We start from the raw sequence: 14,281 nt of genomic DNA, 5'->3' as shown, positions 1-14,281 counted from the left end.
AAACGGAACAACAACAACCAAAAAATAGCTTGTATTATTTTAAAGAGAAGTGTGAGTTTACTCTAGTTTTAGCAAATTCCAGTCTGCTAGTCTAATTGCCTTTTTTTCTCCCAAACTGTTTTGGTCTCTCAGTCAAAAAAAAAAAAAAAATCAGATTAAATTTTTTTAAACCTACTATATCATTGATCATACGTTAATTAACATGAAATATTTATATTGTTTCAGATGATTAGTAAGCATGGTAACTATATTTCATATTAAAAAAAAGAAAAGGAAAAGCACATGCCACATAAATAATGCATGAAAAATGGCAAACTTGTTTTTCCACCTGTTACTCCATTACCAATATATTTAAAAACTGCTGGAGGCATTTCTTTCTATTTTTTTACCCATATGTAAAAAAACACAATATATTAAGGTATGTGCTACACTGACTGATCTTTCATAGGGCCTTGAAAACCTTATATACACGGTTTTTATATTTGAGCTCTGCGATGGTGTTGAATAAGTAGCTTCTAATCCTCATGCAAGTCAGGTGCAAAGAAAATAAGTTAGAGTGCAGCCACAGGCCTGAACTTGCCTGTATGTCGCCCTGCTGTTTTTAGGCAGATTAGTTAGGGAAGATCATACAACAGAGCTAATCTCTGTTTTTCAGCAGGACTGGAACAAGAAAATTATACTAACCAGCAAAAACGGAGGCTCTTTATGGGTTTCCAGTACTAACAAAAAGGATAAATACTTAAATTGTCATTGTAAATGCTACATGAAATTCAATAAAGTGCAAGCAGTCACAGCATTTTTTTTAATCACATCAATTTGAATCAGCCAGTTTGAAAAAAATAAAAATAAAATCCAAACCCAAATGCAGCTTACAGTTTTGACAACAATTTTTTTTCTTGGAATTTCGAGGCAGATATTTTTTTTCCTTAGGAATGTTAATGACATCTACCACTGATGCTGGATTTTTTTGTTGTTGTTCAGAAATAATTAGTAAGAGCTGACTGTACAGAGAAAATACAGGTAGACCTTTGGTTAAAGGATTTACAAGCTAGTTACATGAATGATGCAATTTTCATTGCAATGATGACATTTACTTTCTATTTTCCATCCCTTTCTGCACTAGAGTAGACAGCAAGAAGCCTCTACACAGGCTCTCAAGGCTTCTTATTTTTATTTTTCCTGCCAACAGACATACCTGGGGGTAGAGACAGTGAATAAAAACTGATTGCTTAGCATCAGCAGAGAGAACAGCCTCCTGCCTGCACCAGCCCCAGTATCTTGCGATTGTATCGTGTCTGGGTAAGTTAGGAGTGCTGCCAGGGAACAGGTACCTACTATGCACAGAACACACATTCTCTCACTTTGGAACTACTCTTTTCTACATAAAAACAAGACACAACCAAGTAAGTGTTGCATGTACATGTTGCAATTCATTGCAAGATGAAAGATGTCTGTGCTACCAGTGAGGCTCATGTGAAATTTAACTGTTCTAGTAGTCAGGTATCTTCAAGAATGCCCTTCAAGGTATTTTCCCTATTTTCTTAGACCTCTGAAGCACTGCATGATGATATCAAGTAAGTGCACACCCACTTTTATTTTGAATATAAATCAAATACCAGAATCAGCTTCAGTTTACAGGTTGCTGTAGGAAAAAATACAAAAATACTGAAATTATCTGTGAAATATGAACGATTACCTTGAGATCATCTAGAATTCAATCTGAAAAATATCATTTAGGTCATATCTGTGTCTGTTGTCTTTTCTTCTCTGGGGCTAGTATTATTCTGCAACTAGCACCCTGCAATTGTTCGAAGAAATTTTTGTGTTTCCATATTCTGTTACTCCCCTCAGCCATTTCCAGAACCAGAAAATTTGCGCCTTAGCTTTAAGTTGTTGTACCTTACAACTAGAATGATGCGATAGAACAAACTTCTGGTTTTTTAATCTTACAAGAACAAGTCCCAATATCTGTTTTTAAGTATTTACATTCTCCTTGTGTACTAACGTACACACCTCTTGTTCACTCCTTCTCTTGGCAGGATCATATTTTAGCAGAGAAGGATTGTAGAACTTCAGAAAAGAGACTCCTCCTCCTCACTGATTATTTATTGCTTTGTGATTTTTTGTTTGTTAATTATGGTTCTGGATAGCAACAGGATAACAGGTGTCTCTTGCCTTTCTTTTTCTGACTTATGAACACCTTGACTTGCAGGAGTTTTTACCAGGCCATCGGCAGGGCATGTTTATGAGTATCTGAATAGTTGATTCAATTTATAAATCAGTGAACACATACAGCTTCCAATAGCTCTGCAATACGTGGGCAGGCAGCTTACTAGGTGATATGGAGTTGTTTGTGTTTAAGAATTTAAGAGTGAAGGTTTTCTGTTTCTTTGTTTTGCTTTCCTTCACCAGACATCAAAAGTTTATATGCAGAATACTGAGTATCAAAAGCCACAGTACCAATTCTAGAGGAAAAAAATTGTCAATCAGAATGTTTGGCTTGCTTTAACTTTATAAATGACCTGGAAAAGTAGAACTATGACTAGCGGGAAGTTTCCACTAACTCAGCTTCTGTTTCCATCAGTAGAAATATATCTAGAAAGGCTGGCTCATTTCCTCCTAGCTTACTATTGGAGGTCTATGTAGCATTGAGACTGAATGTTACCACAAAATTGGAAGATACAAAACTTCACTCCTGAGAAACAGAAAACTACTTTGTGTTTCATACTCAAGACATTTTCTTTTTATAAGAATTCAGTCGCTTCTTCCAATTCCGTTTCATTATAAATATAGAAGAGTGTTTTATTAATGCTCCATAGGAAAAGCTGGCCTGATATCCCGACTGCTTCAACTGTAACCTCTAAGCTAGTTTCTCAGAAGTTTCCACATGATGAAGTGCTAAAGAGGTTCTGTAGTTGCTGGCACACTTCACTTGCCTTTCTATCCAACAGAATCTATTCTAAAAGTAGAACATTTATACTATAGAGGAGACGACACTGATGCAGTAAGTAAGATGGGACAAGATGACAGATCTTTTCTTTAGATTACACATGCCAGTGAGGGAGAGTGTGCTAGGTGTCATCTTTCGAAGACAATTGAGACAAGAGTCCAGCTGAACGGGTCAGTTTATATGCTAAAGCAAGCCAACAACTCTTCCCTCCACTGCTCCCTCTGCCCCCCTTTTTAGTTTTGTTTTTAAATTTATTGGCAACTAGCTACGTTTATCCTAAATGGTTAGATTTTCTGCTTTTCTGCTTGGCTTTCTCAATAGTGAGAGCAATGCTTAAGTGCTGTATCGCAGAAGTAGCAAGAGATAGTACAGGCTCAAATGGCCATGTTGCTTATTAATAAGGAAGGACAAAGAGTTTTGAATGACAATTACTTGCAAGATAGTGCTTTAGAAAGATGGTATTGCCTTACATTACAGTCTGATTAGAAATTTTTCAGCCAGAAGATACATACTTTTTAGTAAAATAAAAATTTTTCCATTCAATTCTGATTTTTTTTTTCCTGTATTAACTGGCCACTAAGCTCACAGATTCTCACATCAAAATTCTCTACAAATTGAAGTAAGGAAGTGGAGAAAAGTTCACTGGGTTTCTCTTAGCTGAATATGTAAAATGAAGTAGTTATCACTTAGAAAATAAAATAAAATTAGACAGTGTTCACTACAGACTTCACTTAATTATTATTAGATTTATATTATTATCAAATTAGTTAGTTTGCTTTGAAAAACTAGAAAACAGTTACCAAAAGAATTATATGATCCTGTTAATTTTTAGTCCATTCAAACAGATAAGAAATGCTCACTATTGGATGCATTGTAGGCATATTCACCACTCACTAGCTTATTTTATCAGCTCACCTGTGGTTATCAGTCATGACTCTCAAACTGATCCGCAGTTACCCCAGTAACCACAGGCATTTGGCTAACAGAAGAATAAGGACTCTCAAAAAAAAAAAAAAAGTTTATATAGAGAACTCCTGCCCTGAGTTATCCACGTTATAGTAATTATTATGTGTAATTACTATATTACTGTATCACTTCAGTGGATGTTTTGTACTTAAAGCATGACAAAGTTTTGGAGACCTTTAAAATTACATTATGTGGACATGTTCAAGTGTTGTTTTTTAGCCCTTTTAGAAGGACTGTCAATGCCTTTTGTGCCCAAGCAGAACATCAAGTTCAGGGCTCAACTCGGTCAAGCATTCCACTTACTGTTTGCACCGTAAGGGGCTCCCTTCCCCAGCCTTGTGACTGGCACAGCACAGAGCAATCTTTTTGCCCAGTACTTGGTTCTGTAAATTACCTGCAGTGGTTTTTAACCTGAAAACTTCTCCTAAAAACAAACAAACAAAACCCCTGCTTTTAACAAATTCTTAAGTTTCAGATTATAGGTGAGCAATAGCTTTGCATACCTGTTTCCAGATAAGTTTTAACAGAATGAGACTATAAAAACAGTAAGCTTATGACACAGACTAATCTTTAAATAAACTAACAGTTTAGGTAGAATAGAAAAGAGGTTTTTGTCTCTGATTTTCCTTTTGCCACAAATTTCTGCAATTCAGTTTCTCAGGTCAAGACCATACAATACAGTATTTTTCTTACGATTTGTCTATCTGTTGCATGAGCAGCAGTGAACAGTTCACACTTATTAGTTCTTGAGCAATAAGCTCTATGTACAGACCCGTAATATAACTGTGGGTGACTGCTATAGATACAGTTGCCACACAACAACCAAATTGGGACTTCATACCCACAGTACTAAAAACACATTTAGCAGCTGCCATTTATTGTACCTACAAGGGGATAGTTGGGAAAACATGTGAAGTATTCAATGAATGTGCAGGAAAACTTCCTGATTCCTTGAGAAAGGGTGAAAAGACAACCTACATTATTAGAAGAGAGACTTTATTAAAATTATAAGCAGTAAAAAATCCATTAGATAAAGCCTCATAAACCTGTATTTTGGGTAAGATAACAAGATTACCATCATGAAAGTTTGTATCTTTAATGCTGATACAGTGCTAATGTATACATGTGAATTTTAGTGCATTATTGAAACTTGAAATTTTATGATATGCTGTAATTTAAATAGTATGAAACTACATTTTTAAATGAGCAGTTTCTTGTTTGCTATGTTTAATTCCTGGTGTGATTTAGAAAAGGTTCCTAGAAAAGAAAGACATGAGAATTCCATATTGGAAAATAACTTGGATTTAGGAATATAACATGCATGTGTATAGTTCTTGTAGCTAATTCTGAGGGACTACAAGCTTAGAAATTTAGGAAAATCCAAAATTAGAAAGGAAGTTGACCTAAATACACTTATACCTTATTTATCAGAATTGTATTAGGAATGCATTATTCATTTGCTTCCTCAACTTACTCGTATTAAATTATTCTGTATTAAAATATTTCAGAGAACTTTAGCTAGACTTGAAAGATATAGATACTTAGTACAAAAGCTCTGAATCATCTGGAATATCCGGATTTCCATTTCATTCTCATTTCCATAGACCGAGATGGGAGCAGAAGAGGGAAGAAAGCATTCTCCATTTTACTGTCTCATTACAGGGAGAACGTGTTCTGTGTTTCCTTATGAGAAGGAAAGATTGACTGTGTTTTTGATACAAATCTTTACATCACACTTGGCAGTAAATATACTCCAGGTCACCCAGCAGGTTTGGGTTTGAACTGTAAAATGACTCAGTATAATCTTCCAGTAAACATTATCCATAAATTAGAAATAATACTGTATTTTAGCCGTCTAAGCCTTGTAGTCTTTTGTAATTAAGTGAAAGAAGTTTAATGCAACATGACTAAGTTAAGAATAATACGTTATTTTTCATCTGACACTACTGGAGGTGACATTGCTACAGGGAAGAGCTGAAACATTGATTCCTGCCTTATTGTCCGGTTCAGTCTTCATAAGGCTGATGTTAATATGAAGTGTATCTGCAAAAAACACAGGCTGCTATGCAAAAGGGGGGAGTCCTGTTCTAATATCTCATTTTACAGCCAAAAAGTACCTAGTGGGTGGTACTTTTCTGCTGTAAACACAAAGTCAATGCAGGAAGCATCTACATTTAAGTTGAGTCAAAAATAATTTGATGATCTGCTTTCCCTTTATTTCTGTTGTAGTTGACACAGTGAGGTAAAAAAACAACACCATGGATTTCTGAAAAAAAGGTAATTTCTGTAAAGCCTTGCCATCCATACACCAATTGACCTGATTTTGATTAAATAAATAAGTCACAGTTTTTTTTTTTGTTTGTTTTCAGACAGACTGGCTGTATTAGTTTCAATACTTACTTTGGATGTTTCAATTTTTATTACTCAAATTAAAATGTTTAAATTTGCTGGCTGTCCAAAGCCCTTAACACCAGAAATCCAGACCACAGGAGCTCAACTCATGCTCAAAATTAAAGCATTCTAAAACACGTAGCTCTTGTCATTGTTGGTTTATCTAATTCATTGTGAGCAGCCAGGATGATGTTTTATATACTCAAAATATCATGATCCCCCTACCGACATCTGTGGGATTACTGCTATTGATTTCAACTAATATAGGATATAGAAAGAGGCGTAATGCAGTTTAAAACCAGGGCAAGGTAAGAGAAATATCAGAGCATCAGATGTGGATACAGATAACGTGAACGCATAAAATTATGGAAATTGCTACTCTCTGCTTCTTTGCCAGTCACCTGTAGATTGCTGCTCTTGTAAACCAAACCAGTGTCAGCTCACTTCATTCTCAAGAGAATACAGTCCTGTAAGGCAGGTCACAGGTAGGTCACAAAACCAAACTGATGACTGCTGAACTCTGTTTTGGCAAGGGTGCCTGAAGCATTATGTGTGATAGAGCTGTTGGTAATTGATAACACGCATTTTAGCTAATCTAAAGGAATTCACAGCAGACAATTCTGCAGTGCGCTGAGCCTGTGGTAACTCTGCTAGGGTTAATAGGGTCCTCAAAGGAATGCATCACAGCAAAGTTTGAACTAGTCTTTACACATCCAATACTGCCTAGCATCTCTATTAGTATTTCTAAAATACAAAAAGGTAAGAGCTGTCCAGTATTGGTTTTTGTTTTGTTTTAAGGAAAGATGATTTTACAGCTGTCTGGGGTGTATCCTTTTCTTTTCTAAATAGCTCAGTATCATCGTCTAGCTTCAGAACTATCAAGAAAGTTAAGAAAATGTAACTAATCTGTCACAGATGTGTAACCACATTATCTTGGCTTTTCCAATGTTCACTAATTTAAGTATTCTATCAGAAAGTATGCTGGAAGAAATCCAGAATTGCTGTCTTCCTTAGGAAGATTTTTATTGCAGTACCAGTTTAAGTAGAAGATGAACAGAATACAGTGCTAGACACCTGAGCCTGAAGAAGGCAATACTTTCTCAGTGTGTCTAGAAAAATGTTTTTAACTGCATGGAAGAATTTATAATTAAACCAAAAATCTATTTTCAAGCACAGTTCTGTAATGCCCCTGTAGTAAGGAAGAAACAGAATTTAGCTCGAGACTACCCAATAATATTTTCAAACATGCAGATGACATCCCACAGTCAATACAAAGTTCAACAAATAGATTACTTCTATGTATTTGACCCACTGCTTGATTACAAAAATCATAACTATGCTTTTGTTGACATTTTTATAAGACTGAATGGTTGATACTTCTAACTTTCTCATACTTTTGTTCTACGGTTTAAAACTAGCAACTCTGTTTCCTGTAAACAACTTGCAAAGCAAATACAGAAAGTAACTACCCTCGGACTGTTTGCTTTGTACTGTTTGCTGTTCTGCCGCTCCCAGCTTTGAACACAGAATGTTAACACACAGAAGAGGTTTCAGAACAAATCAAAAATATATGCAGGTGCATAGAAACCTGTGGTCACCATTCAAGGAGAGTCTTTCCCTCAAATCACCTTCAACAGAATCACTAAGAAAAAATTACTAAAACCATTCCTTTTAATCAGCTAAATTTGCATACTATTCCAAGTTAGTTACAGAAGCAGATGCACATTATACCAATGAAAGAGTCCTACATTGCCCATAATCAAAAGTAAAGATTGCCCATAATCGAAATACACTTTATCCAGTTATTTTAGTCAAAAAGCAAATCAAGCCTTTAAACAATGTTTCCTCTTTACAGCATAGCTTTTTTTTTTTTTTGTAATGATGTTATATTTTTGTCAGAAATACTACAAGTACTTTGATGAAAACTTCACTTTTGTAGATTGAGCAATATCATTTCAATGCTAGCCAAAGGAATACAAGATGCAGTGCTGACGACAGTCTTTGAAAAATTCAGAAATTATTTTCAGGAAAGTACATAATTTGGATTAATTTTACATTAATGTAAATGGCTACTGATAGACTAAATTATATCTTTTACTCTACAGTTCCTCATTCAAAAGCTCAACTAGAATATTAATATAATATATCTGAGAACTTTTACTGACATTTGTGATGAAAATAGCATAAGTTTCCTGAGAAAAAAAATACATTTTAAGGTGATCTAATTCCTTCCATCTATGCATTATTAAAGAGTAAAATGCTCTTTTTCTAATACTTTTGTACTTTACATTAGTTCTGTGAAGTGTCAGTAGGAAAACAAAAAAGAAGTTTTGGTTATAAAATATTTAAAAAAATAATCACTTACCTAATTCTTTAGAAACAGGAGAATCAGCTGATATATCACCAATCTTTGCAAGACTATCATAATATGCTCTTCCAGCCACTACCATAGCTTATAGGGAAGAAAAAAAAAAAAGTTAAAAATATGGAAAGATTTTATATTTTCATTAATCTATGATCTTATGAAATTTTGGAATCCAGGACACAAAGAAAGAGAGCATTGCATGGCAAAAAGGAAATCCTGCTGCTGGAAGAAGTTACTCAAGTCCCTGTGCTACCTCCTAGTTTGTGAAACCAGGTGACAGAAAGACAGGACAGCAAAGTGTATCAGCAAAGCTGTAGTCTTTAGTTCCAACTTTCACATATACCCAGGAGCATACAGCATCAGTGGGTTGGTTTTGTACCAGAACATAGCAAAACTCCCTGGTACAGATAAAGCTGTTGGAAAAAAACCACAAAAGTTTACAAAAAAAAATAGCACCAACTATGTTGGTGCTACTGACGGAGCAGTCTGCCACATGTTTATGAAAAGCTTGTGTCATTTCAACTCTGCCTATCTAATGCCTTGTCAGATAGCCCCAAGTCAATCTTACCTCCTAGTGTAGTCACTAAGAAAGGAAGAAAACGTGATTTTTTTTACCTGTGTTTATCAAGCTAAATCAAGAACTCCATCTGTATAGTATCTTCATTAGTACTACAGCTAGTAAACGGTAGTTGTGCAGAAAAGGAGGTTTGACCCTTTAGCCTCAAAATGCACAAAGACGCATTATAAATCCAGTAGAAGTTTTGGAAGCTTTGTATTCTTTGTCAGACCACTCTGACTTTTTGGAAAGCTGCAAAATGTTTGACTGTTTAGCAACAGGATATTTACTCCTTGTTGAAGATCTATTTATACCACTCAGAATTTATGGAGTAAAGATTAACAATTTATGAGAGCCCAAAGATGACTAACACTTTCTCAACAGTTGTTGCAATGTTGCAAACATTTACTCATGTGAAATTAAGCATTCATACTAGAAAAGCTTTATCAACCAGTCTTAAATGCAAATTTTGTAAAACACAATGCCTATCAGACTCTCTCCAGTGTTGCTGGGCACAGCTATACTGTGAATTACTGATAACAAATTGAATTTTAAAAAGACAAAAGACACAACATAATGTACCAAAAGTACAGTGCAAAAAAAAAAAAAAAAAAAAGGCAACTCTTGTCAACTGCTATAATTTTTTTTCCAGACAAACATATTATTTCTGGTACTAGCTTACTAGCTATAATCCATAAACCCCATTTGCTAATGAATCACGTAAGGTAAGGTACTGCAACTAAGTCAACATTTCCTTATTTTCATCTCCAGCAGGCTTTGTTTTTTATCTTTGTCTCAAGCCTTGTCTAAAATTTGCATGAAGAGATATTTCAGTAACTATTTGGCTATGCACTACTTCTGCAGTATCACATTTCTCAGAGTGCTAGATTACATGTAGGGAAATATATGTCACAGACTTTAATGAGGCAAATTTGGAGACATTTTACATTGCTTTAATATGGTATCAAGCAGCTCAACAGGTCTGCATAAGTGAAATAGAGCAAGCTCTAACAGGTCCTACAATATAAGCTTTGGGAATCTAGGGCCCAGTCTTGGAAACCAATTCTTATATAAATACTTTCTCTTAAGTCAATGATGGAAGTAAACAAACATATTATAAAGTCTGAAAAACTGTGCCCTTTTTCAAATTTTCCGATTGTGATTTTGACTCCATTAGAAAGATGCCATCAGATTTAGTATGGTTAAGAAAAAATTGAATCCACTCCTGCAACTCTTACTCATTCACGTTGTTCTGTTAATAGGCATACTTACTCATGCACTGACACATGTACAGGTGAGCAAAAACAAATCTAAAATTGTGAAGTATCTCTGGAAGGTATTTCCAAGAGGAAAAACCCCAATATCTATCTTGCATAACTGTTTCTTCAATTTATATTATGATTCTAATAGGTGTTATTCATACTTTTTAAAATAATTTTTTTCAGTAGCTCAGTGCCTATGTGTTTGGGATGCAGCTTCTGCAGGACAGTGTTTGAACTTGGCCAAAATCCTGTTTCCCCTCCCAAATTAAAGAAAAAGAAAAAAAGAGGAGGTAGAAGAGGTACATATGCTGAGGTGTTTGTGATTTTTAGTTTGTTTTATAAATGCATGAAGTTCAACTTGGAATTTAAGCTTTTACACAATCCTCACATCCAATATGAAAACGAAATAAATTAAAATTAAACATTGTTTCTAAAGTTAACACCCAAAAGACTTACCATTAACAGCTTTTTCATAATTCTTCCCCAGATTTATTAAATTCCGCAGTCCCGGATTGAACTGTTCCATAACATTCTAGCAAACAAAATAAAATTTGTGTTATAGCCAAGGCAATTCAGAAATGGATGAAAGTATTTATCTCAGTGTCACTTATGAATATTTTTATGTTTCTTATGTACAGTACGTTACCTGGAAAGTCTGTGGATGGGTGAAAATTAGAAGACTCAGGAGGAAGAGGAGAGCAAAAGGCGGAAGGGTGAGGAAACTGAGCATTTAAGATCAACAAACAGGAAAAAAAAATAGGCTAAACTAGGGCTAAAGAGGAATCTGTCTGTTTATAATAAAAAAGGATGTTGAGTATATGATCAAAGTTTGCACAGACCGTGCTTTTATGATAAATAAGTGATGGAGAAAGAAGCACGAGAGAAACCATTTCTCTACTAATTGTTTTCTAAAGTCAGACAATAAAAAAAAAAAACTTCCTGACAATGGTGTAAGATTTGAGCAAGAAATGGACGAGATAACTTGATTAGAGGAAGACCTTTTATTTAACAAGCAGCAAAATAAACTGAAAAATCCTCTTTTCTACATTACAGCTAGTATTTAGTACTTAGGGAAAATAGTTCTCTCTAGTTTAACAACAAATCTTTCCATGTCTGTCAATAACTATATCTGAACAAATAGTATGGCATTTCCCATTTCCCAGTCATTTAAAAATCAAGTAACCACAAAGTTCCAGTCCTTCTTCTCTCCTGTATTCCATCATACAAAATACAGTTTCATATAAAAACAGCTGCTGAGTCTGTTCTCAAACCTTCTAAGATAATGAGATAGCTGAAGACACTACTCTGTTATTCTTACTATTTTAAATAACACTCTTTTTAATAGCACAACTCACATCTCCTGGATACTGTTCGCACAGCAGGACTTTCAAGTTCTATGTTTTCACATGCATGTTTCAGTATTTATGTATCACATTACATATTTTACTGGCACTATTAAAGACACTTGACCTGCATATATAATATTGCTGGACCTGGATAAAATTATAGGTTCACACACAACAGTCTGATGGCATGGTCTGATAACATTTGGCAAGAAAGGACTTCAATACTGAGTTAGCGTCTATCCTGTTGCTTCCCCAAGCTCTGTTAGAGAACTGATTTTTGGACGTGTGTTGTCATTCTGTTAATCTTCAAAATGTGTTCCTTAAAAAGATCTTCCTTACTGGCCCATCTCTCTGTCTCCTGTACTGGGATATAATGGTAACTGTCAGCATCTCTGTTAGGGGGACAGTATAACTGCTTCCTTCAAGCATGCCACAGTTAAATGCAGTAGCAAGAATTTCCTTATAAACCTACAGATTTTCAACTCTTGCCATGCCTCTGACTTTCAATTTTCTAGGTAATGGAATTGAAAAATCTGTAGTCCAAGCAATCATTTTATCGTTTCTCTTTAACGATGACAGATGGGATGTCATTACACAGTGGTATCACATTTCTGAGCGAACATGATACCAAGAGACATAAAGCTATTAGGTTCTGATACTGCTACAGCACCTATGACATCAAAAGTGGACACACAAAAACAGTGCCAAGCCCTGTTGCTTTTATTTGTACAAATTTAATGCAATGGGGATTGTTTTCCTGTCTGTACCAATAAACTCTTACCCGTCCAAACACAATCACTGCGAGCAAACTTACCTGTTGTCCCCAGGCCCTCGGTCTGGGTTAACTCACAAACCACATCCAGAAATCATGTGGGAACGTGTGTTTCAGGTCGGGCCAACAACGCCCAGGGCTATTACAACAACTTAATTGGATGGACTTCCAAGCTGCAGTGTCTGGAAATGCTCCTCCTCCTACCCCAGCTGTTTGACTGCTGGAAACCTGGCTGCTGGGCCTCTGCTGGAGACTCCAGGAAGCTGGAGCTGGCACTGTGTGACTAGGCACTTGTGTTCCTTCCTGCTACCGACTTTTTGACTTTTCTTCCCAGCATTGCGCTAAGGAAGGTAGCTGTTGGCATATATGGAGTTAACAAATCATGCGACTTGATGAATTATGGAATTCCTTTAGGATAGAGTCCTGTATTCCAAAGATACGGGGGAAGAGAAGCTCTACATGATGTGGAAAATGTGCGCGCATAGCAGGTAAGAATCCCAATGCCACCTGGAATCCCCACCCCCTATTGAAAACGGGTTTTCTGCAAGACGGATCCCCTCTCAGCTTACCCTGCCCTGCACAACAAGGAGTTAAAAACCTTACTGCCCCCATCCAAAAATCATAACAGTAGTGTGATAATTATTAGTCTTGAAATACTAATTTTGTTGAAATGTGCATCCAGGGTTAAGATGCCTGTTTTCTTGACATCTTCTAATCAGACTTCAGACTGAGAAAACAGTGACTGCACCTGCATCAGTCTTCAGTTAGGAGGAGGTGACCAAACTCCAGCAAGAATATGCGCAGCAGTTCCCCTCTTTGAAGCCATTTTCTGCTCTTTTCTCCCATTTTTTCAGCTCTGTTTTCACTAGCTGAGTTGAGACATACCGGGCGTCCAGGTTCAGCAGATAGAGACCACGCTGTGGAAACAAGTCCACTGGAAGAGAACTCCCAGGGAGAGCTCCGGTACCTCACATCCGCTCTGTGTATACGTAAAGCTGCTGGGAAGGATGAAGAAACAATTTCTAGCTCAAAGCCTTCAGGAGCTGGAAGGCATACAACCAAGGGATCTTTTCTCCATTAGACCAGGCAGTCTCTGGAAGTTTTTCAGTCTTTGCGCTGCCACAGTGCTTGATTGTTAGCAGAAGCGTCTGCACCAATTTCTAGACAGGAACGCATGAGAAACAGTGAAAACCTTTGCAATGGAAATTTCTCTTTGGAATTTGCTCGGTTTAACACAGGGTATGCTTAGCTGATCTTCACAGCACTGTGCAAGGCTCATCTTTCTTACTGAGGGTTTGTGTTTGATAGAGACCCAGCTTTTTTTTTTTCCTCCTCCTCCCTGCTGGATCTACAAGACAACCTAATGAAATATTTTTTAGATGATTTTTTCCTCTCTCCAGCATTAGAGAGAAGCATATGTATTGTTTTTTCTACTGGAGGCTAGATTCTCAGAGCAAACAAAAACCTGCCGTTGCTTTGAGAGCTCTTTTTATACAGTTAATGACTGCTGCCGTCTTCAAAGCAGCTTCATTCCGGGAAGAAATACGTAGAGCACTTCTTCAAAAAAGCGAAACTGTCACTGGCAACTCCCTTTTCAGGATCAGATATGAACTTGATATTGCCAAGACATTTCAGATCACTTAAAATGATTGTAGTATTTCCTTTAACTTCAG

General features: G+C 36.2%; 1 protein-coding gene and 1 long non-coding RNA gene across 5 annotated transcripts in view; one reads left to right on the top strand and one right to left on the bottom strand.

Moving 5' to 3' along the window:
* BAIAP2L1 (BAR/IMD domain containing adaptor protein 2 like 1) overlaps positions 1–14,281 on the bottom strand; it is a 40,013-nt gene that overhangs the window by 20,603 nt on the left and 5,129 nt on the right. For all 4 annotated transcript variants that reach the window (XM_084536517.1, XM_084536520.1, XM_084536519.1 and 1 more), the window contains exons 2-3: positions 10,947–11,022; positions 8,673–8,759 (exon numbers count right to left, since the gene is read on the bottom strand). In XM_084536517.1, coding sequence (XP_084392643.1) covers positions 8,673–8,759; positions 10,947–11,022 — 163 coding nt within the window. The remainder of the gene's footprint in view (positions 1–8,672; positions 8,760–10,946; positions 11,023–14,281) is intronic.
* On the top strand, positions 895–14,112 carry LOC311444980. The gene is made up of 3 exons (XR_014698151.1): positions 895–1,299; positions 11,129–11,203; positions 12,726–14,112. It is a non-coding gene; the product is annotated as an uncharacterized lncRNA (long non-coding RNA).

This window comes from Aythya ferina, assembly GCF_964211825.1.
Source record: "Aythya ferina genome assembly, chromosome: 15".
Lineage (NCBI taxonomy): Eukaryota > Metazoa > Chordata > Aves > Anseriformes > Anatidae > Aythya > Aythya ferina.
The sequence above is the reverse complement of the archived record's forward strand: the minus strand, read 5'-3'. Positions and strand labels throughout refer to the sequence as shown.